General features: G+C 44.1%; 1 protein-coding gene across 3 annotated transcripts in view; it reads right to left on the bottom strand.

The window, feature by feature from the left end:
- The window catches only part of LHFPL3 (LHFPL tetraspan subfamily member 3), a 436,749-nt gene extending 433,831 nt beyond the window's left edge, over nt 1-2,918 (bottom strand). For 2 of the 3 annotated variants that reach the window (XM_065559207.1, XM_065559174.1), the window contains exon 1: nt 2,336-2,918. In XM_065559207.1, the coding sequence (XP_065415279.1) occupies nt 2,336-2,789 (454 nt within the window). In that variant the 5' untranslated portion in view covers nt 2,790-2,918. The remainder of the gene's footprint in view (nt 1-2,335) is intronic. The other variant, XM_065559129.1, reaches the window with a different exon arrangement.
- Between the last annotated feature and the right edge of the window lie 24,039 nt (nt 2,919-26,957).

Genomic DNA, 26,957 nt, shown 5'->3' with positions numbered 1-26,957 from the left:
CGTGCTGTGATTTCTAAACATTTTTTCTCAACTGCACAGGAATAAAGTCACAAAGCCAAAATTCATTCCTGGCTTACACTGGCTTCTGTTTGTGTAAAGCAGGGCCCCAGATCTCTGGTGTTGGAAAGTATACCAGTGATCTAGAAAGTTAACTGCACTGGCCGTGTAAGGTGCATGACCAAAGCAGGTTGGAGATGCATTGGTTCAGTGCATAGTAACAGCACTATCTACCAGCTAGGTTTCTTTGGAGCCGTAGCCACAGGTCAAAGCTCCACCTGTCTTTGGTAGACAGCAAATCCCCAGTAGAGCCCCGGGACCTTACTGATGCAAAGAGATGCAGCTTGCACCTCCCTGCATCAATGATGATCCATAAAATTAATAGCATATTTGAAGATATTTTATAGAAGAGAAAAAGAAGTGGCTAATATCACACAGGATTCCCAGAGCAAATATAATGGGCCAATTCCTATTCTCACTGAAGTCAGTGGCAAAGCTATCATCATTGACTTCAACTGACTTCAGGATCAGGCCCAAAGTGATAAAGGAAGCCATTGTTCTGTGCAGAAACTTAAACACTATAAACAAAACAACCAGCAAGTATACCTAGAATACATAAACAAACAATACATAAGAAATGTGAAGAACTTGAAAACCCATTCTGAACAGACAAGAAATTCCTACAACAACCCAGTAACTGTAAATGGCAAATTAAATAATAGTGAACAAACAACTTGGAAGAATCAGAGCTGTGAAAATTAAATTAATTTAGCTGTATTAAGGAGCCTGGATAAGTTACTGTAATACCCATTTTGGAGACATTTCCCTGTGCTTCCAAACAGCTTATTTCTGCAAAGCAAAAACCTCAACTTTGGTGGTTTCTGCAGGAGGGCAGGTGAGATTTGTGCTTAGATGTCATACTCAGGTCCTCCCCAGATTGTTACAGAATTTTTTTTTCTTGTTAAAAATTTATTTTATTACCATCTTAACTCTGGATCTCATTCCTCTCTCCTCTACTTCCTGCTGCCAAAACCTAACATTTTCCACAGGCTCTTCAAAGCTTTGTTATACCCTTCCCCATCCTGCTCCTCTCTCCTAACCCAAACTATAGCTTGTTTGGAAACCTAGGGAGGGAATACTAGGGGAGCTCAGGATTTCTCTCTCTGTGTATCTCTTTCTTCCCCATGCACTTTCCTGAGGAAGGCACTATATGCTTGTGATGGGGAATTTCAGATGAAGTCTGCATACCTCTACACTGAAAATAATAACTACAATGGGATTTCTGTCTTTCTGCCATGGCGGAGTGGGGAGGGGGGAGAATAAATCTTGTTAAAAACACACACACACAATCCAACGACCTCAGCTGCTCTCCAGCCTGGCAAGAATAACAAGACTTCATCCTGTGATGTTACTGAAAGGAGGAAGGTTTCCTGGTAACTACATGGAAATTCGCACTAAGGACTAACCTTCAACAGGTTACAATACTACTGCAAATAACCCCCAGCAGTCAATCTTTCTTGTTCTATGTGGCCACTTTATAGCATTCCCAGGTTTCCCCTACCATTTTGTTATGACCTTTGATCTACTAGAGGACAGATTTTTGCTGGTGGTTTCACTATATTTCTTAATATGCCAGCCCTGTCCAAATGGATGTTCTGGGTTGGATGTACATGGTTTAGTTTCTAGATTCCTCTCTGTTTTATTTAACAATTTCTGCTCACTGGGGCTGCTTTCTAAGACACACATCTGTTTTTATGAGGATGCAAGGGGAAGAGACAGCGGTCATATGTTACTCTAGCATATGCTTCAATACATTACAGGCAGTCACAGTGTACACAAGGTCTGATATAGACAGGTCATCTCAGTTGTTAATGCAGTTAAGCTTTTTCATGTATTAGCATTATCTCCCAACTTCTCTCCTTCCACGGGGTGACTTTAACTCCGGGCACAGTTACTGCATGGAAGTTTTGACTTGACACCCCTACACAGACACATACAAACACCCCAGCCCCATCTCTGCGGGGAGGATATTACCCCTTGATAGTCAGGGTTAATCTGCGTTTCTCTATGAGCCCCCTAGCCCCTTCACTGCATGCGGGATATTAACCCAGTCTAAACGACTACCAGTGCATGTAAGTTTCTCCAGCCCCCCTCTCCCTGCATAGAGACTGACTGTTGAGTAACCCTTGGCGGCAGGTGCTGGTGAATGGGAGTTGCATGACAACCTCCCCCCCCCACACACACACACGCACTCCTATTAACCCGTGAGACTCGGGTGCCCGCAGCAGGCGTAAGTTTATTCCCCGCGCCCGCAGTGCTGACTGCACCCCTGACTCACCCGAGGTCAGCTGCATCCAGGCGCAGATCTTGTAGACGGTGGCCGTGTTACAGAAGAAGAAGAGGGTGAAGCAGACGATGCAGGCGATGATGAGCGTCATGGAGAGCCCGATGAAGAAGGAGGCGGCTTTGAAGGCTCCCGCGGGCAGGCTGGAGAAGTCCGTGAAGCTGCCCCGGCAGGTGAGTTCCCGGGAGAAGCCGTTGCCGATGCAGTAGTGGAAGAGCCCGAAGTAGCCCGCCTGAGGGGTGTCCACGCCGTCGCCGATCCAGTAGGGCTGGATGAAGCACACCACGTTGACGATGGCAAAGCAGATGGTGAAGATGGCCCAGAGCACCCCGATGGCCCGCGAGTTCCGCACGTAGTTGGTGTGGTAGAGCTTGGCCGCCTCCTGAGCCGGCAGCATCCCCGCCGCTGCCGAGGCTGCCGCCGCCGCCCCCGCCGCCGCTCCGGGCATCCTCCCCGAGAGAGCCCCGCGCGGTGCACTGCCCGCCCCGGCGCTGCGACAGCCAGACCCTCCGCCCAGCGTCACACGCTTCGCGGCATCCCCCGCCGCCGCCTAGGGGGCGAGCATCCCCAGCCGGCAGGCGCTGGCCCGGGCGAGAGCCCGCCCTGCTGCCGTCGCCGGCGCTGCGGCGGCGAGTGCAAAGCCCCCCGCGCTGCTGCCCCGCCGGCTGCTGCTGCGCAACCGCGTCCCGGCGCGGCTGAGCCGGAGGGGAGGCGCGCGCTCAGGTGGGCAGCTGCCCGGGGCGTGGGGGCAGCGGGCAGCCGCGCTCTGCCCCCACGCAAAGGGGAGGGGCCGGGAGCGGGAGGCCAGGGGTAGGGGACGGGGAGCAGCCTCCGACCAGGCTGCAGAGAGGCCCTGCACAGAACGGCGGTGTGCCAGGGGCTCCAGAAGTTGGAGCGGGAGTATCTGCAGGCAGGGCTACCCGGGACGGGGGAAGAGCTAAAGAGGGCCTGCAAAACCTCCAGTCTCCCCTAACTCAGCCCCAACGTGGGCTTCCTGGGTTTTCAAATTAGGTTTCTACTCCTTCTCCTTGTGCATCTGGCCTTGGAAACACAAGGGCTCCCAACAGAGCACCAGGCTTAAAAACTAGACACCGAGTGTTGTACAGTAAAGAGCACTGGCCTCTCGCAGCCATCTCTGGGGACTGGAACAGCCTGGGGCACCTGCCTAACTTCGCTCACTCTTGCTGGCACATGGACTCTCTCACCCACAGAAATTGGGCTAATGAAAGATATCACCTCACCCACCTTGTCACTCTCAAATCCTGGGACCAATAGGGCTACAACACTGCAAACAGCACTGACTGTCCTTTGTCCCCCACAATCCAGTACCTGTCTACTGCACAGGGGAGGTGATCAGCAGGCTTGGACACCAGTCCCTAGGCAGGGTCAGTAGCTGTCTGCATAAGGTTGAGCTACCTGCCACTTGCAGCAGTGGTGGCCAGACTCCAAGAGGATCTGACTTTAGGTGGGATTCTCCATTGCTATGGAATATTTAGGGTAAAAATGGTAACAGCTTCCATGTGCATCAAGCCACCTGAACTCACAAATTCTGGAGATGAACACAAACAGGGTTTTCATTGTGGGGTGGTTATGCACACATACAGCAAGTGGATGCTCGAGGATGGGTGCACACAAAAGGGCTTGGTTATGGAAGTGGTCTCAGGAATAGATGTGTGCAACAGTTTAGGGCAACTGCACCTGTATCTTCCCTAAATGGTCCAGCTCCCTACCATTGCCTGTCTTGGGGTGGAAACCTGTGTCTCAGTCCCTTCCAACTGGCGTATTTCCAGGCTGCACAGTTCCCCACCTACATTGTATTATTCCCAGCGGAGATAGGTTGCCTAAGCAAAACTGCTTGCTTTTTCTTCAGAGACTGATAACAGAGTGATTGTCAACAGTTATAAGTTACCAGACAGTTCTATTTTATTCTTAAGGTAAAAGCACTGTAGAGAAAACATTAAAAAACAATAGAAGAATATACGTGCACACTCAGAGTTTGGGAGATATCTGATAAGCCTAATATGGGCTCTGGCAGGAGCAGTCCACGAGCCCACCCAGGGATTTCCTTTGTGGTCACAAGTTCATCACAGCTTCAGCTCAGAACAAGCACATTCATACCACATTTAGTCCACCCTTTATACAGTTCTGGGGCCTTAGAGCTGAAGTTTCCAGGAGCATGTAATTAGTAAACAATGTGTTTTCCTGTCCAGGGTGTAGCTTCAAAAGGATGAATTTCAAACGGGCTATTTGCATTCCCCTTATCTGTGAAGTGGATTTCCTAGGAAGTACTGGGGGTATTGTTCCAAAAGCCCCTTTGAAGTTCCTAATACCTCGCAAGAGATTGCATTAGTCACTCTTAGAGAAGGGACATGCCGACAATACCACATACACAACTGCATTTTTAATAGAATGGATCCTAAAGGTTTAACTTAATTCATAAGGATTAACTTAATTCAATAAAGTTCATACAGGATATTGTCAGTCTGTCACAGCGCAGTCTATATTCAGAATTGGACAGGCCCACATAGCTGAGTAAGTTAGTCATGGTTCATGCAGGTGCATGCCAAAATGTAAAGTTGGAGGTGGTCCCCATTAGTCCTCCATTGGCTGCTGAGCCTGCTATTCTTGTGCAAAAGAGGCAGCACAGGGCTGGCCTTACCATGAGGCAAACTGAGGCGGCCACCTCAGGTGCCAGACTGTGGGGGAGTGCCACTAGGACCCAGAGTGTGGAAAATTATGTCTGCTGCTGGTGAATATGTATTCTCTCTGCTCTAGATGCACAGAGATGGTAGGGTACTGTGCTGGAGGAAGGAGGGCACAAGAGACATAACAGGCAGGCAGGAGAAAAGGTGAGAGGGAATAACAGAAAGCAACAGGAGCTGCAGGGAGAGAGAGGAGAAGGAGCCTCCTATGTAACTCTCTAGCACCCTCAGGAGCCTGGACTGATTAACACCAGCTTCTCAGGAAGCTTCCTGTTTCCTGCTGCTTCCCTGAACGCACCTGAGGAGAACAAGCAGTCAACTGAAGTAGTAGGAGCCAGTTAGGCCCGTAAGACGCTGATACCTTCCCTCACTCAGGCCCTGCTACCAGCCTGTTTATTTGTCCCCTTCAATTGAGTGTTGCGAGCCACTGTAGCTGGCACAGAACAGCAGTCATGAGTGAAAGAAGAAAACGCCCCTCTGGGGCAACATAAAGAAAAAGAAAGAAAGCAAAGGAAGCTTTTCTATCTAAGCAGGAAGGAGCTCTCCTGAGATACATAGACAAATGTTCAGGGTAAGCCTTCCGGCTCCAGTGAGGATGTGAGTGATGAGGAGATGCCTGATCTTCCAGTCAGTCAGAGTGCAGGTGACCTGGCAGCTATTGCAGCATCCATATCTCCATCTCAAATGGATGTAACTATGCACATTCCTGAAGAAAAGTGTAGATCAGAGAAGAGTGTGGTGGAGGCGCAAGAAATAGCTGCTGCTGAGTTTAGTTCCTTAAGTCTAGATGATCCAGGACTGTGGACCACTTGAGCAGTAGCCTGAGGGACTTCCTTGTACTGCATGGGCCACAGCAAGTGAAAAACTTCATGTTCTCCAAAGACAATGAAAATAGAAGTTTCCATCCAACACATTACTGGTGTGAAATCCCCAGTGGTGACAAAGTGGAGAGGCCATGGCTTATGTATTCAAAAACCCAGAATGCTGCATACTGTTTTTGTTGCAAACTCTTCCAGTCTAATGCTTCAGACACATTGGGTTCTACAGGAACAAAGGACTGGAAAATCTGGCTAGAAATATGTCATGCTATGAGAAGGCAGCAATTCACCAGAGAGCAGTTCATAGGTGGAAAGAGCTTGAGATGAGACTAAGGTTAAAGACCACCATAGATGATCAGTATCAAGAGAAGATTGCATCAGTCTCTTTACTGGCAAAATGTTCTGAAAAGGCTCATTCCCATTGTGAAAATGCTTGCTACCCAAAACTTAGCACTGCGTGGCACTTCAGATCAGCTGTATGTGCCAAACAATGGAAACTTCCTTAAAATTGTGGAGCTGATGGCTGAGTTTGATGCTGTACTCCAGGAGCAACTAAGAAGAGTCACCAACCAAGAAATGTACACACACCACCATCTTGGAAAAACAATTCAAAATGAGATCAGACAGTTACTGGCAACAAAAGTCAAACAGAAGATTGTGGCAGATCTGAAGTCAGCAAGATATTACTCTGTTATTCTGGACTGCACACCTGACATCAGCCATACGGAACAAATGACTTTAATGGTGCGTTGTAACAACAACAGAACCTAGTGAAAATGTCCCTGCAATGGTGACTGTCAGAGAGCATTTTCTACCTCCTGGTTGAAGGGTTGCTCTGCCAATGATATGTGAGGTCCCTGAAGTCATGAAGGAACTCCATTCAGGGAATCATCATGAAGGTCATGAGAGTGTCACCTGAGGTACATCCCACATGGTTTTCAGCAATGGTGCAGCTGTGCCAGTGCTAACAATGGTGTGCAGGCCACACACAAGTACTTTTACCACCATGTTACCTAACCTTGCAGTGAAGGAACTGGAGCATCATGAAGAAGTATGCAGGGATGTGTGTGTATGTATATCCATTAACTAATTCTGTTGGTTACTTTCAGGAATCAAGAGTATTGGAGGTAGACATCTGTGGCAATCCTCAGGAAAGTGAGTACATGGTATGAGAGGAAAGGCCCCTGTGTTTGCTAACCATTAATTTGGTACTCTTGGTTTTTTTAAAGCATTCTTGGGGTGGGGGTAGGGGTGGGGAGAGGGAAGAGAGAAAAGTTCTTTTGTTAAAAAATGGATTTTATTGAAGTTGTGTTTTAGTAATACTTTAAAGTCCTTTGTTGTTGATTGGTGGGGTGGAAGGAAGAATTTAATCAGAAAAATGATCATTGGGAATTGTTTAAGAATAGTTTATGGTTTTTGGGTCATCCAATAATCGAGGAGGAAGGCAACCTGGTTTAGAGGGGAAGTGAAGGCAGCTACAAAAATATATAAATATATTAAACAAATGGAAAAAAGGGGAAGGTGATAATTAATATAAATCAGAAACTAGGAATTGTAGAAAATCAATAAGGAATGGAAATGGTGGAATTATCAATACAGAAAAGAAAGAAGTGTTAAATAAATATTTGTTCCATATTTGTGAAAAAAAACAGATGATGTAGTCATATCATATGATAACACTCTTCATTCTACTAGTATCTCGGGAGGATGTTAAACAAAAGCTACTAAAGTCAGAAATTTTTAAGTCATCTGGGAAAAGTTTTAAAACAGCTGGCTGAAAACTTGCTGGACTGTTAATGTTGATTTTCAATAAATCTTGGAACACTGGGAAAGTTCCAGAAGACGGGAGGAAAGCTAATATTGGGCCAATATTTTAAAAGTGTAAATGGGATGACACAAGTCTTGGGCTAAATAATGGAGTGGCTGATACGGTACTTGATTAATAAAGTTTTAAAGGAGGGTAATTTATTTAAAGCCAATCAACATGGGTTTATGGAAAATAGAGCCTGTCAAACTAGCTTGATATTTTTTTTGATGAGATTACAAGTTTGGTTGATAAAGGTAGTAGTGTTGGTGCAATAGACTTTGACTTCAGTGAGGTATTTGACTAGGCACTGCATGACATTTTGATTAAAAAAACTAGAAAGATATAAAATTAACATGGCACACATTAAATGGATTAAAATATGGCTAACTGGTAGGTCTCAAAATGTAATTGTAAACAGGTAATCATCAAATGGGTGTGATTCTAATGCAATCCTGCAGGGATTGGTTCTTGGCTTTATGCTATTTAATTAATTTTTATTTGTGACCTAGTAGAAAATAAAATAACTGATAAAGTTTGCAGGCGACACAAAACTTAGGTGGTAAATAATGAAGGGGACAGGTCACTGATACAGAGCAATTTGGATCACTTGGTTAGCTGGGATCAAGCAAATAATATGTGTTTTAACATGGCTAAATGTAAATGTTTATATCTAGGAACAAAGAATGTAGGTCCAACTTATAGGATGGGGAAATCATAAGAACATAAGAATGGCCATACTGGGTCAGACCAAAGGTCCATCAAGCCAAGTATCCTGTCCTCTGACAGTGGCCAATGGCAGGTGCCCCAAAGGGAATGAACACAGGTTATCATCAAGTGATCCAGGCCCTGTCACCCAATCCCAGCTTCTGGCAAACAGAGGCTAGGGACACCATTCCTGCCCATCCTGGCTAATAGCCATTGATGGACCTATCTTCCATGAATCTATCTAGTTCCCTTTTGAACCCCATTATAGTATTGGCCTTCACAACACCCTCTGGCAAGGAATTCCAGAGGTTGGCAGTGCGTTGCTTGAAAAAATACTTTCTTGTGTTTGTTTTAAACTTGCTACCTATTAATTTCATTTGATGGCCCCTTGTTCTTGTATTATGAGGATTAAATAACACTGCCTTATTTACTTTCTCTATGCCACTCATGATTTTATAGACCTCTATCATATCCCCCCTTAATCGCCTCTTTTCCAAGCTGAGAAGTCCCAGTCTTATTAATCTCTCCTCATACGGAAGCCGTTCTATACCCCAATCATATTTGTTGCCCTTTTCTGAACTTTTTCCAATTCCAATATATCTTTTTTGAGATAGGGCGACCACATCTGCATGCCGCATTCAAGGTGTGGGCATACCATGGATTTATATAGAGGCAATATGATATTTTCAGTCTTATTATCTATCCCTTTCTTGATGATTCCCAACATTCTGTTCGCAACATTTGATTCCTAACATTTCTATCCTGGGAAGCAGTGACTCTGAAAAAGATCAGGGGGTCCTGGTGGTTAATCAGCTGAACATGAGCTCCCCAGCTGACTCTGGGCACATCTACACAGGGATAAAAGACCTGCAGCACAGCCGCGGCTGGCCCAGGTCAGCTGGCTTCACCCTCTGAGGGTCCCAGAGCTCAAGACAGTGATTTTTCAGTCCTGGAACCCAAGCTCCATGACCCTGAGTCAGCTGACTTGTGCCAGGGTTTATTAACCCTGTGTAGACATAGCCTTTATGGCGTAAGGGCTAATGCAGTCCTGGGATAAATAAACAGGGGTATTTCAAGTAGGAGTAGAGATGTTATTTTACCTTTATAGTTGGCACTGGTGTGACCACTGCTGGAATGCTGTGTCCATTTCCAGTGCCAACAATTCAAGAAGGATGTTGATAAACCCCGCGGGTTCAGAGAAGAGCCACGAGAATAATTAAAGGATTAGAAAACACCTTATAGGGATAGAGTCAAGGAGCTCAATCTATTTCTCTGACCACATTCTGGGCTTGGCAACAGCTCAGTGGGGCACCAACATTGCTGGAATTTTAATACTCTTACAAGTCCAAATTAGAATTTTTTTCTAACCCAAAATTGTAATTTGTGTTATTAGAGCTAAGGTGTAAATATTATAATAGGCTGTTTACACAAAATGAGAAGAGTGTTTCCCTTTAAACCCCAGAACCAACAAACTATTGCAGAGAATAATAAGAGTGAGAAAGACAGCAGCCCCAGTGTGCACTATTACTGTTGCCATGGCAACCCAGGGGCTCTTCACTGATGAGTTATTGCTGTCGATCAAAAAGCATTAATTTTTACATTCTGCTTTTTTATTATAATTTCTGCAGAATTTTTAGCCAACTTGCCCCCATGGCAGGGCTGTACTGGTGAGATTTCCATTCTGGGGAATGGGAAACAGCATCTTGCTCTGTTTCTGTAACATAACCTAAGAGAGGACTAGAATCAGTATCTTCAATGCCTGTGTAAAGTGCTGTTGGCATTACTGTTTAGTGTCAGTAATATCCCAATATGGGTCTGTAACCAGGCCAACTGCCTCTGGTGTGCCCCCTTATGGCCTAGGGCCACACTGCAGGCAGCTTGCCTCAGTTTCTCTCCTTGGCCAGTTCAAATAAACATCACCAAGCTTTTTCTTGATGGAAAAAATACCCCTCCTTGTAAAGTGGCTTTATTAATACAAAACAAACAGTAATTAGAACTCAGAATCCCCCACACAACCCAAGGTTTCTCTGCCTCCTCCCAGGCTTTCCTGCCTGGGGCCTGTAACAGGGTTCACTCACCACTGGCATCTCCTGCTGGCTGTCTTGGGAATTAGCTCAGCATGTTAGTGCACCCTTTTCAGGTGGTGCCTCACCACCATCACTCCTGCTTTAGGACCCACATCTCTCCAAAGACCACAGCATCCTCTTCAGCAACACAGCCCTCCGGCCCTGCCACACACTGTACTCCCCCCTTCCCAGGACCTGCAGTCCACTGTTCAGCTATTTCCCTTAGTGGCTACTACAGCAAATTTCTGGCCACTTTCTTGTGGTCCCAGCAACCTCTTTGTCCTTGCCTCAGAGTCTCAGCCTGCAAATCCCAGCAGCCAGCCAGGAGCTGTCTTTCACTCCCACAGTCCCTGCTAGCACACTACTATGTCCAGGGTGTTCTCAGTTCTCACAGCCCTCCAGAGACACAATCCTTCCTCCCTGAGTTCCCAGAAGAGAACTGTGCTCCTCTGTCCTGTGGCTCCCTTTTTATGTAGGCCTGCCTGGCCCTGATTGGCTGTTCCCTTCAGCCCTTCTTTGATTGGTTGCCTCCTGCACAGCCTCTAGGGCTCTATTAATCCCTTAGAGTCTAGTGTAGGGCAGGCACCCCATCACATTTTGGCATTTGCAGTCTCTCCTCAGCTTGGACAGGTTCTTTTCCAGGCCTCCCTGCCCAGAGCCAAGTTTTCCTCACTTCCTGCAGACTCTACCACAGTTTCCTGGGGGGAAAGAGAGGGGTGAATAGGGAGCATGCTGAAGAATACCGCGGGGGGAGTGGGGGGAGATTTTGATGGGAGGTGAAAGGTAAATGGTCTTTGGGGAAATATGGGAAAATATGTGAACGATATAAATCATTTAAAAACATTTAAACTGAGGGAAAACAGGAACTGGAAAAGACACACCATGAGGTTTTCAGAGTGGAGTAAAAACGGAAAAAAATTAAAAGTGGAGTGAAGGGAAGGAAAATGTTATAAAGAAGAACAAAGAACAAACCCAGTCTTCAATAGTAATCTCTTGAAAATTTGCTACAAAATAGGTACCATAAAAAGCTAATCATTTATACTTTATTTGTAAAAAAGATGAAGTCTGTGGAAAAGGATGAAGAGGAAGGCAGGGAATGCCTACTAAACCAGTGTGGGGTGGTTAGTGTCCCAAAAGCTGAGGTGTGAGGGCTTTTCCCAAATAAATGGTAGTAGCAATTACACAAGTGGTACATGAGACAGTGGATATGCATATATGAAGTAGACCAGGTACCCAGTATCATTCATGCTGCACTCAGCCTGGGACCAAGGGTGGGTGGGCAGAAGAGAAAAGGTGGCTCTAAAACACATTTATGCTCCCTTGATCCAGTGGCCCACCAGGTAGACAATCTAGCCCCGAATATAACATAAAGCAGCCTACGAGCTGCTTTAAATTACACCAGATAGACTACTTCTCTAAGGACCACTTTGCAGTCTGAGACCATCCCCTCCAGACCCTGGCCAGCCCAGGAATGCCCCCATGCCTACTGCAGTGAGTACCATAGGGCCAGTAATGTTGGCTTTAAAACATTCAGAGATTCTTCCTACACCACGGGAATCTCTCTGTCCCCTTTGCACTGCTCCAGTGGTGCAAAAGGAATGGAGCCAGGACATTAGGATCTGGTCCAGTGGCTTCAGTACCAAGGTGAATATGGGAAATATTCCATATGTTGTTCTTGTGTATTTGTGCTACCTCTTCAGGTATATGTGCATACATAGGTTGGTACCTAGATATGTATTTGGTGCAGTGAAAGTGTGGAATGCGCTCTTAGTTTAGGTCAGGTTTTGTCTCCTAGGCTGGATTTTAACATGTGGAAAGGGGCTCAGGTTTCTCTGACTGTGTCGAGTTTAAGGTTGATATGTGAATTCTTTCAGAGGCTGACACTCATTTTAACTCTTCTGCATATGAAGGTGCATTCTCATCTTTCCAGAGCCTGTGAGTTATGTGTTAGTCTGCAATCATACTACCTTCAACCATTTGTCTACAGCTGTGGTGGGCAACCTGTGGCCCGTGGGAGACAGTTTGTTTACATTGACGGTCCTCAGGCAACGGCGAACCACGGCCACTGAGAGCTGCGGGTGGCCATGGCTGCGGGTGGCCATGGCTGCAGACAGTCGATGTAAACAAACTGTCTCGCAGTCCTCCAGTGAATTACCCTGATGAGCCACATGCGGCCCATGGGCCACAGATTGCCCACCACTGGTCTACAGCATATGTGAGACTGAAGAGCTCAGAGAGTTGTTACAGAGGCACTGATAAATTATATGGCTCAGTTCTAAAGTACTTATTCAGTTCTTAGTGAAGCAATGCTCTTCTTGAAGTCAGGATTTAATACATGATTATTTTTGGTTTCTGGTGGTTGTGTTTTAGATACTGGAAGTGACTAAATATAGACTTTAATCAAAAGTGGAACCAAATGCCTTTTTTAACAATATTTTAGTCTATTTCAAGATTATCCTATGTATATTCCAAATGTTCACTTTTTCTGGTTATAAAAGAAGAGACTACCTGGTATGTAGCAACAGAAGGACATTTTTATTTCCATCTTTTAAAAACCAATAGGTTGCATGATGCTAACAAGGTGGCAAGTTGCTGACAGAAGTAGAACTTTACCCTAGTGACAGCCCAATTAAGATGCTGCATAGTGTTTCCAGTAGGCTTCTGCTTGTTTCTAATTTTAGAACAGTGTAAGAGTGAGGCAAAAGTAAGTGAAATGAATTGTTCAGTAGTGAGGCTGGGGTTGATTTGCTAGGATCTCAGTTATCATGCAACTTAATATCTTTTACACAGATAGAAAGAAAATTACAACTGTTCTAATACAGATATTAGGCACAGTACAAACCTCACTAACATTCAGGCCTGGTCAATATGCAGATAGGGGAATTTGTAAAGAAAACCCAGGTGCTGCAGAAGTGGGTTCAATGATTCAGAAAGTGTCTAAGTGTTGCCTCTAAGTGAGCATTCATTCAGTGTTCCAGCATGGCACCAATGCTTAGTATGATATTATTATTAATAATTATTATTTGTAGGCATCATTATTATTAATTATTTGCATTAGATAGCATTATGCTGCTGAGGATACTGTGAATCAAATAAGATACAGGGTAAAAAAAAATTTAAGTGTTTGAGTGACTTAGAAGCCTAACACACTTCGGCACTTTTGACAATTTTGCCTGTAAATCAGCTTCCTGACCATGGGCAAGCTCATGGGAGGAGGTTAAAGGAAAAGAAAGTTCAGAGAGGGTGTGCTTCTGGGATTTCTCCCTGATTGATTCATTAGGGTCAGGGCTTGACTCCACTCCCACAAATGAGTTGTGGGGCCTATCCCCAAACCCTATGAGTCCCTGGGTTCCGAATGGACCCTGGGGGATTCTCAGGAGACCAGGGCATTCATGAAAAAGCCCTGTGCCCTCCCTCAATTGCTGTTAGGGTGGATACAAATCACAACTGGTTTTTGTTTTTAGTTTGTAAAAAATCATTTTATTTAACTCATGGAAATTGATTTTTGAAATTTAAATAATATTTTTTTTTTATTTGCATGTTGTTAGTTCTTGCCATTTTATAGCCTTAAATTGCTAAAGTGGATGTTGGTATTTGTTTCTCTAATTAGTTTCCTAATTGTTGAATTTCAGATTATATATAGAGATTTTTTTCTATCAAGAACTTTGACACTTAGTGTATATCTACACTGCAGCTGAGAATGATTCTCCCAGCATGGGTAGATAGACTCACTCTAGTCGGGTTCAGGCTGGCATGCTAAAATAGCAGTGTGGATGTGGTGGCTTGGGCTGCAGCTTGGGCTCTTAAGCCTAGAGGGTTGGGTGGGTAGGCTAGGTGTTTGGACTAAGCACCTAGAAGATAATACGATTATAAAGAATAGCTAGCATGGATTTGTCTAGAACAAATCATGCCTAATCAACCTAATTTCCTTCTTCGATATGGTTACTAGCCTAGTGGAGAGGATGGGGGGCAGGGAAGCAGTAAACATGAGATATCTTGGGGGGACGGAGAGCTCAGTGGTTTGAGCATTGGCCTGCTAAACCCAGGGTTGTGAGTTCAGTCCTTGAGGAGGCCACTTAGGGATGGATCTGGGGCAAAATCAGTACTTGGTCCTGCTAGTGAAGGCAGGGGGCTGGACTCGATTACCTTTCAAGGTCCCTTCTAGTTCTAGGAGATAGGATATCTCCATATATTATTATAGTAGGGCTTTTGACAAAGTCCAACATGACATTCTCATAAGCAAAGTAGGGAAATGTGGACTAGATGAAACTACTATAAGGTGGATGCAAAATTGGTTGGAAGATCATACTCAAAGTGTAGTAATCAATGATTTGCCATCAGAGTAGGGGGGTGTATCTTGTGCGGTCCCACAGGGGTCTGTCCTGGGCCTGGTACTATTCAATAGTTTCATTAATGAGTTGGATAATGGAGCGGAGAGTATGCTTATAAAATTTGCGGATGACAGCAAGCTGGGAGGAGTTGCTAGCAATTTGGAGGACAGATCAGAATTTAAAATACCCTTGACAAACTGGAGAATTGGTCTGAAATCAACAAGATGAAATTCAATAAAGGCAAGTACAAAGTACTACACTTAGGAAGAAAAAATCAAATGCACAACTATAAAATGGGGAATAACTGGCTAAACAGTACTACAGGAAAGGATCTAGGGGGTTATAGTGGATTACAAATTGAATATGAGTTAAAAATGTGATGCAGTTGCGAAAAAGGCTAATATCATTCTGGGGTGTATTAACAAGTGTCTCGTATTTAAGACACGAGAGGTAATTGTCCTGGTCTACTCAGCACTGGTGAGGCCTCAACTGGGATATTGTGTCTAGTTCTGGGAGCCGCACTTTAAGAAAGATGTGGACAAATTGGAAAGCGTCCACAGGAGCGCAACAAAAAATGACAAAAGGTTTACAAAACCTGACCTATGAGGAAAGATTAAAAAACCTGGGCATATTTAGTCTTGAGAAATGAAGACTGTGAGGGGACCTGATAACACTCGTAAATATGTTAAGGGCTGCTATAACGGGTGAAGGTAGGACAAGAAGTAATGGGTTGAATCTTCAGCAAGGGAGATTAGGTCAGATGTTAGGAAAACCTTTTTAACTATAAGGATAGTTAAGTGCTGGAATAGGTTTCCCGGGAGGTTGTGGAATTCCTGTCACTGGAGATTTTTAAGAAAAGGTTAGACAAACACCTGTCAGGGATGGTCTGTGTGTACTTGATCCTGCTTCAGTATGCCGGGATGGATTAGATAACCTCATATGCTTTCTTCCAGCCCTCCATTTCTATGATTGTCTGTTGATGTTGATTATTTTCATATAATATTACAAAGCCTCATTTATATATATTTTTAAAAATTCAGTTGATTTAAGTCACTCCACTTTGGTGGCTTCCCATTCCTTCCCCTAGCTTCCTGGCAGCATAGCTCCAATTACCACCATTATCCCTGGGCCCCACTTAGAGGGGAGTTCTTCACCATGTAGTGGGCACTGGGGGAAAGATAGTACCCCATCAGGTTGTACCCGTCTTTCTTGGGGAATCTCTTGGGAACTGCGTGTGTCCTCCAGCTCTGACTCTACCCAACACAGAACTAGGGTTGCCACCTTTGAGGTACACAAAAAAGGGACATCCTGGATGATCCTGAGCCCATAAAACTGGACAGCTGGCAGTGTGTATTGAGCACTCTTACAGATTTCCCAGGACAGCTACCTCAAAAAGGGACAATCTTGGGAGAACCTGGACAGGTGGCAACCCTCACAGAGCCACTCATTCTCTGTTCCCAGCTCATCCATTCCCTGCCCTCTCCCTCCAACCTTATAGAGAGTCCTCTTCAGGATCCTGGGGGAGGAGGGGAACTGTGTCTCAGTCGTGACTGATCCCTCTTTCCATGCAAAAGGAGGAGAAACCACATGTGGAGGGTTCCCTCGGTGTGCAGATCTGGCCTGATGTGTGGCCATTAACTTTAACTTTAACTGTAGCTGAAATTGATTGGTTCTGTATTCAGGATGATATTTAATGACCTGTGACTCAAAAACAGCTTGACAAATTTTCTTCGTGCTTTGCAGAAATAAATGAGTTGGCTGGAATTCTTTAAGGACCCTGTTGCTACAAACAAATACTAGAATTACTAGATAAGTCACACAGACCTGCCAAGGTACAGCAAAAACCCTGTCCATTAGCCCCCAAAACACAGACCTATAGTTCTTGAGTTGAGGAGAAACTTCTCTTGCAGTATATATAAGGACTCAGTTTCTCTCTGTGCTACTGTAATCTGTTGGTCAATGTAGGTTGTGCCCCCCTCTCTGTGCTTGCGCCATAGAGAATATGAGTCTATTACAGCTTTCATTTTGAGAGCTTGGCTCAAGTTGTAGCGAGACCCATACTTTTAACTCTGGAGGTCCCTGGTTCAATCCTTGGTGTCAGCCAAATTGTCAGCTGTCATATAAAGCATTTTCTCATTTTCTGACTGCCCAACTTGAGACCCCGGGATCTGATTTGCAGAAGTGCTGAGCTCTCACCACTGCAACTGAAAGCCAACAGGAGCTTTACTTGAATATATATAGTGCTATAATGCTAAGTACTCTGAAAAATCAAGTGCTAGGTGTCTCATATCAGGCACCCAAGATTAGTGGGCACTTTTGACCCTAATCTTTCCAGGCGTTAGTTCTCCATCTGTAAAATGGGGATAATACTACCACCCACACACCTCAGGGGAGGGTTGTGCAAATAAATTAATGTTTGTGAAGCACTCAGCTGCTATAATTGAGCTTGGAAGAATTCAATTTTTATTTTTTTATAATTTGACAGATAATATCAATCAATGTTTGTTTTTAAGCATTTTCTAAATTTTAGCCATTTAAATTTTCACAGTTATGGGAAATTATCTGGGGGACTTAGACAATCGGGGGTTAGACAATAATTATTTAATGACTGTAGATTAGTGATTCAAAAAGTTAAAGCTTTATAACCATTAAAACACAAATTGCCAATGTCATATGTCAAAATATACGAAGTAAATATCCTTAAATCTAACTTTAATAAGTTCTCAAATAGCACTTTTCTTACTTTGCCTATCAGTACATTTTGATTATTATCAATGGAAATATTTTTTCATCATTTTGTGTATGTATGGTGAAATTGACGTTTACCAACATTTGCCAATAAAAATCTAATCTTTCCAAGCCTAATTATAATGATGAGCCCATAGAAAAGTTTATGAGGAAATTAATAACTCTGCATGCAGAGCAGAGTTTGAATGATATGTAGCACATAAGTATAGGACCACTTTATCAATGACATGAAAACAGAATATTGAACAGTTGCTCATTAACTCAGCACCTTCCATCCTATGCACTGAATGAGGTAGTGGCCATGTGGAAAAAAAATTGTAAGTGATTACGTAACTGAAGACTTTATCATAAAAGTATACAAACAAGAATTTCTTAACTCTTGAGTGTTTGACTTTGCAATCTTAATGTTCTTTTAATGTAATTATTTGTGTGTAATATATGTAATATATAAAATTTAAAAACTAGTGTTAATGAAAGATTAAGGATGATAAAAGGAATTAGTCTGAAGTCAGAACATTTTAAAAGTTAAGATTGTTCTTGAACTACTAAAATAGCTTCAATTTTAATGGTGCTGCCAAAGTCAGGCCCTGACTCAACATAGGCATATGCCTAACTTTAAGCAGGCCAATAGTCCTATTGAAGTCAATGAAGCTTCTCGTGTGCTTAAAGTTAGGGATGTCCTTAAGTAACTTGCTGAACTGGGGCCTAAGCTTTTATCTTAAGAACTCTGCTATACTTGTAGTTTAAAGCTGTCACTAAGATCAGTTTTTAGCTTTAGGATGCCACCAGAATAAATGTATACCTTTAGTGTGCTGCTCAAATAATCCTCAACTCAAGGGTGAGTCTAAACTATATTTTTAATTTAATGGTGCTGCTGAGGTCCGAGTAGAACCAACATTCTAATAGCTCTGAGCAAAAAAGTAACAAAAATGTCATTGTGGGAAATTGGCAACATTAGTCACACTTTAAATAAATTAATTAATTTGGGGGTGGGAGCTCAAAATGCTCAGGAGAGAAAAACTTGGGAAGGAGTAATGTTAGAAGTGCGCTAGTCACTGGTCCTGAATGGTAAATTAGACATGAGTTTGCAATGCAATATGGTGGCAAAAAGACATTGCAATTTTGGTCTTAGGACAGAGTGTACTGCGTCCTTTAAGGACTGCTTACATCTTGGCACAACCCTGTTCAAGTTGCAAGGCATTCTGGGTCTTGTATTTCTTAGAGGAACACTGGGAATTATAGGCTATAGCAAGGTGTGCTGGAAAAGAGGTTAGAGTTCTAAATAATCTATCTTCCAGCAGCAGCAACTTTACTTCTCCAGTAACTGGGTCTGGGTAAGACCTGTGCTGGGGCATCCAGCTGCAAGGGTGCTGTAGAAAGAACCTGGGTGGAGGTCTAAGAGTTAGGCAGGAGAGTAAGGATCCTGGGGGAGGGGTATGTTGTTTGGAAAAGGACTGCTTGTGAGCCCCTGTGTAACCCACACCAACTCAGTGTGGCATTCTGTTACCCTCTGATGGTGTCTGGGCCATATATAGATGTTGATGAGCCTGCCACAACCATGGCTAACTGAGCTTGGGGTCTTTCAGCCTATACAATAGAGGCTCATATTTTAAGATCCAGAGGTGCCAGGTTCAATTCCCACAGCTGATGATCCACCCAAGGTGATGTCACACCTGCACCAGTACATGAAAGTTTACCTTTGAGGAAGAGGCCTTGAGCAAGGAGGTAGAAAGGGGTCTTGGAGAATGGGACCAGGCACTTTCTTTTCTTGGGGCCCAGGGCTGGAGATTTGGACAGAAGGTGGGAGGAAGCTCCCCCTCATTCTCTTTCACTGTGGGGTCAAAAAGGTATGGACCCTTGGGAGAGAGCTACTGAGAGAGACCCTTGGGAGAGAGCAGGGCCATTAACTTTTAATGCCTCTCTACACAAAAGCCAGCGGGTTGGAGAGTGGGAGTATGGACCTCCCCGCAGCTTGCAGCACACGGGAAGACAGGGGACAGAATCAGTTTTCAAGGAGTGCTTCTCCAATCAAGGGAAGCCATTCCACTGCCAGAAGCAAGATGGCCAGGCCAAGAAGGGTAGAAGGGCTACTTGACTTAAGGACTTGGACCAGAACCAGGATTCACAGATGGGGTGAGATCAAACTGAGGGGGGAATTGTGTTCAGGAGTTTGTTGTTTTCCTGTAACCCTACTGCTGGTAAAGAATAAAAGTATTTGTGGTGAAGAAAATCCTGTGTTAAGGCCATGTCTACACTATGGGACTTATAGTGGCCCTAAGCCAGCATAACCCAATAGTGTAGACAGCCTGCATCAACAGAAGTGTTTTTTTCCCCATCAATGTAGGTACACCACTTCCCTGAGCAATGGTAGCTAAATCAATGGAATCATTCTTCTATTGGCCTAGCTTCATCTACGCTGGCGGTTATGTTGGCATAGCTGTGCCAAAGATGTGGCTTTTTCACACCCCTGAGTGCCAAACTATGTCAACCTAAACTTTAAGTGTAGACTGGGGCTAAGTCTATGTTCCTTGCTTTGCTGCCATGTTTTCCATGAAGGACACAATAAGGAAACCAGAGCTCCCACAGCCAGTTGGACTTTGGAGGGAAATATCTCTAAGCACTGGGGGCTCGGCAGGACTGTGGCACTGGTTCTGGGATCAAGGTGGCCAAACCGTGCGTCCCAGTGTAGAAGAAGGGTATCAGATAGGAGTCGGTACCTGTGAGATTGCATGAGAAACCCGAAGTTTGGAACAATGGTCAGTCCCTGCCCAGGCCCAGGCAAACTTAGAAGCACATAGACCTGGGAAATGGATCTGTTTACAGCAATCTGGTGCCTGTCCAGAATTGGGGTCAGGGCAAAGGTTGTGACATCATCTAATCTTGATTTAAAGACTTCTGGTGATGAAGACAATTCCAATGATTAATTACCCTCACTGTTAATTTTTTGCCTTATTCCCAGTTTGAATTTGTCTAGTTTCAGCTTCCAGATATTGGATCTTGTCATGCTGTTTTCTGCTCAATTAAAGAACTGTGAAGTATCAAATATCTTCCCACATAGGTATTTATAGACTGTGATCAAGTCACCTCTTCACATTTTCTTCAATAAGCTAAATGGATTGCACTCCCTAAGTCTCTCATTATATGGTTTGTTTTGCAGACCTCCAATCAGTAAAAAATGATCTGCAAAAAGGGGTAAACAATGAACTGACAAAGTTTGCAGATGATACAAAATTACTCAAGATAGTTAAGTCCATAGCAGACTGTTACAAAGAGATCTCACAAAACTGGGTGACTGGGTGACATTTTAAAAAAATGGCAGATGAAATTCAATGTTGATAAATGCAAAGTAATGAATATATGGTACTATAGTAAATGACATAATGAATTCACACTACTGTAAAAAGAACAGGAGTACTTGTACCCTGTTTCCCCGAAAATAAGACAGTGTCTTATATTAATTTTTGCTCCCAAAGATGCGCTAGGTCTTATTTTCAGGGGATGTCTTATTTTTCAGAAATGAAAAATGCCTTATTATCGGTGGATGCCTTATTATCGGGGAGGTCTTATTATCGGGGGGATGCCTTATATTACAACGAGAGGCAAAACTGTAAGTAGGCCTTATTTTCGGAGGATGTCTTATTTTCGGGGAAACAGGGTAGCACCTTAGAGATGCATCCGAAGAAGTGGGCTGTAGTCCACGAAAGCTTATGCTCTAATAAATTTGTTAGTCTCTAAGGCAAAGTAATGCATATTGGAAAACATAATCCCAATTACAGTAGTGTGAATTCATTATGTCATTTACTATAGTACCATATATTCAGTCACACAGATTTTTAATATCATGTGCTGTAAAGAGCCGCAGGAGACAGGTTAAAGAGCCACTTGTGGCTCGAGAGCCTCAGTCTGAGTATCACTGATCTAGACTTAACTCATTTTGCTGCTCTTCTGTATGGCTGTGAAAGATTGTTTAGTTGTTTTAGGGCAGGGGTCGGCAACCTTTCAGAAGTGGTGTGCCGAGTCTTCATTTATTCACTTTAATTAAAGGTTTCATGTGCCGGTAATACATTTTAACGTTTTTTAGAAGGTCTCTCTCTATAGGTCTATATATAATATAACTAAACTACTGTTTTATGTAAAGTAAACAAGGTTTTCAAAATATTTAACAAGCTTCATTTAAAATTAAATTAAAATGCCTGCTCAGCCCTCTGCTAGCCTGGGGTTCTGTTCACCTAGGCCGGCAGTGGGCTGAGCAGGGCCTGCGGCCAGAACCCCAGGTTGGCAGGGGCTGAGCGGGGCTGGCAGCTGGGACCCCAGCTGGCAAGGGGCCAGCAGCCAGAACCCCGGGCCGGCAGCCAGAACCCCAGACCGGCGGCGGGCTGAGCAGGGCCGGCACCCCAGACCAGCAGCGGGCCGAGCGGCTCAGCCCGCTGCCGGTCTGGGGTTCCATCCACTGGCTCCTGCCAGCCAGGGTCCCTGCTGCCAACCCCGCACAGCCCGCTGCTGGTCTGGGGTTCTGGCTGCTGGCCCCTTGCCATCTGGGGTCCCAGCCGCTGGCCCCGCTCGACCTGCTGCCAACCTGGTGCTCAGGGTGGGGGGGTGGGGATGGGGGGGATGCAAGAGTCAGGGCATGGGGTGTGGGGGGGGCTGGGTATGTGTGGGGAGTGCAGGAGTCAGGGATGGGGTCGTGGGGGGGATGCAGGGAACTGGGGTGCAAGGGGGTGCAGGAGTCAGGGCATGGGGTGTGGGGAGGCTGGGTATGTGTGGAGGGTGCAGGAGTCAGGGCAGAGGGCAGGGGGCATGTGAGGGGGTGCAGGAGTCGTCATGAGGTGTGAGGGGGCTGGGTATGTGTGGAGGGTGCAGGAATCAGGGATGGGGTCGTGGGGGGGATGCAGGGGGCTGACGTGCAAGGGGTGCAGGGGTCAGGGCAGAGGGCTGGGGGGGTGGGCTAGGATCGGGGGGGTGCTTGGTGAACCTGAGCGGTTCATGGCAGGGGGCTGGAGGGATACGCCCCGCTCCTACCCCACTTCCCCCTGCCTCTTCTCCACCTCCTTACCGGTCTGAGCAGCGAGGGCGCTGGAGCTGCTCTTCTCCCCTCCCTCGCAAAGGCCATCAGCGGCAGGGAGGGAGAGGAGGCAGGGCTCGACTCAGCACGCTGGGGGGAAGCTTGGCTGCTGGCGGAGCCTGCCCTGCAGCAGCGGCCGGCAGGACCAAGCTTGCTTCTGCCCCCTTCCCCTGCCAGAGAGAGCGGTAGGCAGGGGGCGGAGAAGAGCGGGCTGAGTCGGGCAGGATTTTTAATGGCAGCGGGCTGAGCGGGACCCGGCAGGCAGCAGCGTGCCATTAAAAATCGGCTTGCGTGCCGTCTTTGGCACGTGTGCCATAGGTTGCTGACCCGTTTTAGAGTCTCATCACAAGCACATACAAATCCTATGCAAGTTGTATTGCATGTAGCTATCAGAGATATATTCTAATGAATAAACAGGTTATGCACCTTCTTCCCTTATGAAATGTTGTAAAGAAATTTTGTTTGATTGTATTAAAGATGTTTCTGTAATATACATTGGTGCCTCTGGATTGTCTTTAGTGGTAGAAATGCTGATTCTCTTACAATGTCTCTGCAAAGCTCTAGGCCTTTCCTTATATATTGGACTAATGAGTTTCACTGGCAATAGCAGATTGCCCTCCAGAATTGATAACCTGAATTGGCTACTGCCTTAGGAAAACTGTCAAATGTCTGCACCTATCAATGTGCAGTCATCCACAAACAGTTACTGAATGACTTGTTGCTCTAGGCAACTGCTGGTTCTGTCTGTTTGGCAATGTTGACCTGGCGGACACCTTTCACTTCATCCTGCACTTCTGTCCTCTCTTCCCTATTTCTGTATTGCTCATCATAGGTTTAGCCCGAGTCTGTTCTGGTGTACATAAGGAAAGTAATAAAGGTAAGCTAGGGAACGTGTGCTTTCATTACATTTCTAACTACAGCCAGTGTACTCTTCCTCTTCCCTACTAATATCTTGTAATATTTTCCAGTCCTTCCTGTCTCTGAAAGCTCCATACTCTCCCCTTCCTGCCCCAAATCTTTTCCTGTTTCCAAGCACCCTCCTACTCCTCTCCCTGCTCACCAAAATGATTTCCCCAAATAGACAGTCTCCTCACCACTGCCCAGACTGCCTCTCACCAGGTGCCCAGCTCTACCCTTGATGACGTCCCTGCTCCCATCTCCCTAGCTCTGCTGCACAAAACTCCCTGAAGTGCATGCTGTTCTGTCTCTATGGTAACCAATAACTAAAGGAGGGTGCCATCCTGTGAAACAGCATCCAGAAAAGGTGGGGAGACCAGACTGTTGTAGGATCTAGTGTTAAGCAGCAGCTTGAACTATCCCATAGGAACCTACTCATTTACTTATTGCTACCTGCGCTATCTCATGCGTCAGTTAGTGTGGGGAGTGCTTTTGTGAGGATCCTTCCACTAGTTCTGCTGGAGAACAGGCAGAGTGAGGGGCACTTTAATAAAACTGGAACCACATACAGGGCCTCAAAGGACTTGTTTAGACTAGGAAAGCGGTCGAGATTAAGTTGGGACTAGGTACCATAAAAAAGAAATAGCTTGCTTCTTGGATCTGATTCGGATCTCACTTATATAGGTGGGAAATAGTGGTAACTCAGGTTAAACAGTCCTAATGCAAAACTAGTGTGAGATCAGAACCAGGCCTCTTTTATCTTCCAGAAGTTACCACACCCTATTAGCTTTATCTAACCATGTGCATCCATTCCTGTAGTGACACGGACAGCTAGTGATTCTACTTCCTCAAGGGTTTCACTTGCTCTGTCATTTGTTTCTCTGCAAATTGTTTTACCTTAGGGATTTGTGTTGGTGGCCTCTTGCCTCATAATAATTATTCATTTGTAGGGCTGTCAATTAATCACAGTTAACTCATGCAATTAACTAAAAAAAAAATCTCAGTTAAAAAAACGAATCTCGATTAATTGCAGTTTTAATCACACAGTTAAACAATAGAATACCAATTGAAATTTATTAAATATTTTTGGATGTTTTTCTACATTTTCAAATATATTAATTTTAATTACAACATAGTATACAAAGTAGAGAGTGCTCACTTTATACTATTTTTTATTACAAATATTTGCACTGTAAAAATGGCAAACAGGAAATAGCATTTTTCAATTCACCTCATACAAGTACTGTAGTGCAATCTATTTATGGTGAAAGTGCAACTTACAAATGGATATATTTTTTGGTTACATAACTGCACTCTAAAACAAAACAATGTAAAACTTTAGAGCCTACAAGTCCACTCAATCCTACGTCTTGTTCAGCCAATCACTAAGACAAACAAGTTTGTTTACATTTACAGGAGATAATGCTACCCGCTTCTTATTTACAATGTCACCTGAAAGTGAGAACAGGCATTCACATGGCATTTTTGTAGCAGGCATTGCATGGTATTTACATACCAGATATGCTAAACATTAGTATGTCCCTTCATACTTCAGCCACCATTCCACAGGACATGCTTCCATGCTGCTAATGCTTGTAAAAAAAAGAATGCATTAATTACATTTGTGACAGAACTCCTTGGGGGAGAATTGTATGTCTCCTACTCTGTTTTACCCACGTTCTGCCATATATTTTATGTTATAGCAGTCTTGGATGATGACCAAGCACATTGTTTTTTAAGAACACTTTCATTGCAGATTTGACAAAACTCAGAGAAGGTACCAATGTGAGATTTCTAAAGATAGCTACAGCACTCGACCTAAAGTTTAAGAATCTGAAGTGCCTTCCAAAATCTTAGAGGGATGTGGTGTAGAGCATGCTTTCAGAAGTTTTAAAAGAGCAACACTCTGATGCGGAAACTACAGAACTCAAACCACCAAAAAAGAAAATCAACCTTCTACTGGTGGCATCTGACTCAGATGATGAAAATGAACATGCATCGGTCCACACTGCTTTGGATGGTTATTGAGCAGAACCTGTTATCAGCATGGACACATGTCCTCTGGAATGATGGTTGAAGCATGAAGGGACATATGAATCTTTAGTGCATCTGGCACATAAATATCTTGCAATGCCAACTACAAAAATGCCATGCATACCCCTGTTCTCACTTTCAGGTAATATTGTAAACAAGAAGCGAGCAGCATTATCTCCTGCAAATGTAAACAAACTTGTTTGTCTGATCGATTGGCTGAACAAGAAGTAAGACCGAGTGGACTTGTAGGCTCTAAAGTTTTACATTATTTTATTTTTGAATGCAGTTATTTTTTGGACACAATTCTGTATTTGTAAGTTCAACTTTCATGATAGCGATTGCACTACAGTACTTGTATTAGGTGAATAGAAAAATACTATTACTTCTGTTTTTATAGTGCAGATATTTGTAATAAAAATAAATATAAATTGAGCACTGTACACTTTGTATTCTCCCTTGTAATTAAAATTATTATATTTGAAAATGTAGAAAATATCCAAAATTATTTAAATAAATGGTATTCTATTATGGTTTAACAGTGCGATTAATCGCGATTAATATTTTTAATTGCGTGATTAATCGTAATTAATTTTTTTAATCGCTTGACAGCTCTAGTCATTTCTTAATTATTTATCTACTGTTTGTATTGCAGTAGCACCTAGAGGCCCTGGCCAAGATCAGGGCCCCACAGTTCTGTGTGCTGCACATACACATAGTAAGAGAATGTCACTACCCAGAAGAACTTACATTCTAGGCCCTGTTCTGCCATTAATAGCCTGCAGACAGACTGCTGCACTCAGGCAAAGCTCAATAATATTGACTTCTATGGAGCAGCAATCTGCCCTGGTGATGTCAGTTGCAGGACTGGGGCTTAAATAGACAAGACAGAAAAAGGAAGGGTCAGATAAAGGATAAGTTGTTTACTAGGCTTATTGGCACCCACACCGAATTTGTGCTTTAAGAGTGCATAGCTCTGCTGAGCTGGTTTGTAGTAGGCAATTCGGTGCATCCCAAGAAGAATTTAGCTGAGCGAAAGTTCTTTGTTGGGTTCATGTGAAAAGGTCTCTAGAGCGATATTACCTTTAACTCTAAATCTTTTGTTAACTGCCTGTTCCTTGTTCTTTTATGGGCAGAGTGTGATATTATTTGGCCCTCTAGCACAGGTTTAAATGCCTTCCAGAGGAATGAAGGGGATATATCTTCTCCTTTGTGGAGTTCAATGTATGTCTTTGTTTCCTGAATGACATGATACTTAAATTTTTCATCTTGTAGGTTATTGAACCTCCATCTATTAAATTGCTGTAAGTCTTTTTATAACACCCTTGTCCACCCCCAAATAAAAGCTTATTTGCAAGATTGCATAAGAGGGAAAAGTATCTGCCGTAGCTGGGTAAACAGGAAAAAAGAACTGCATTTTTAAAATATGTGAGACTGTCCTTAATTCCC

This window comes from Chrysemys picta, chromosome 1 (assembly GCF_011386835.1).
Source record: "Chrysemys picta bellii isolate R12L10 chromosome 1, ASM1138683v2, whole genome shotgun sequence".
Taxonomy (NCBI): Eukaryota; Metazoa; Chordata; order Testudines; family Emydidae; genus Chrysemys; species Chrysemys picta.
The sequence above is the reverse complement of the archived record's forward strand: the minus strand, read 5'-3'. Positions and strand labels throughout refer to the sequence as shown.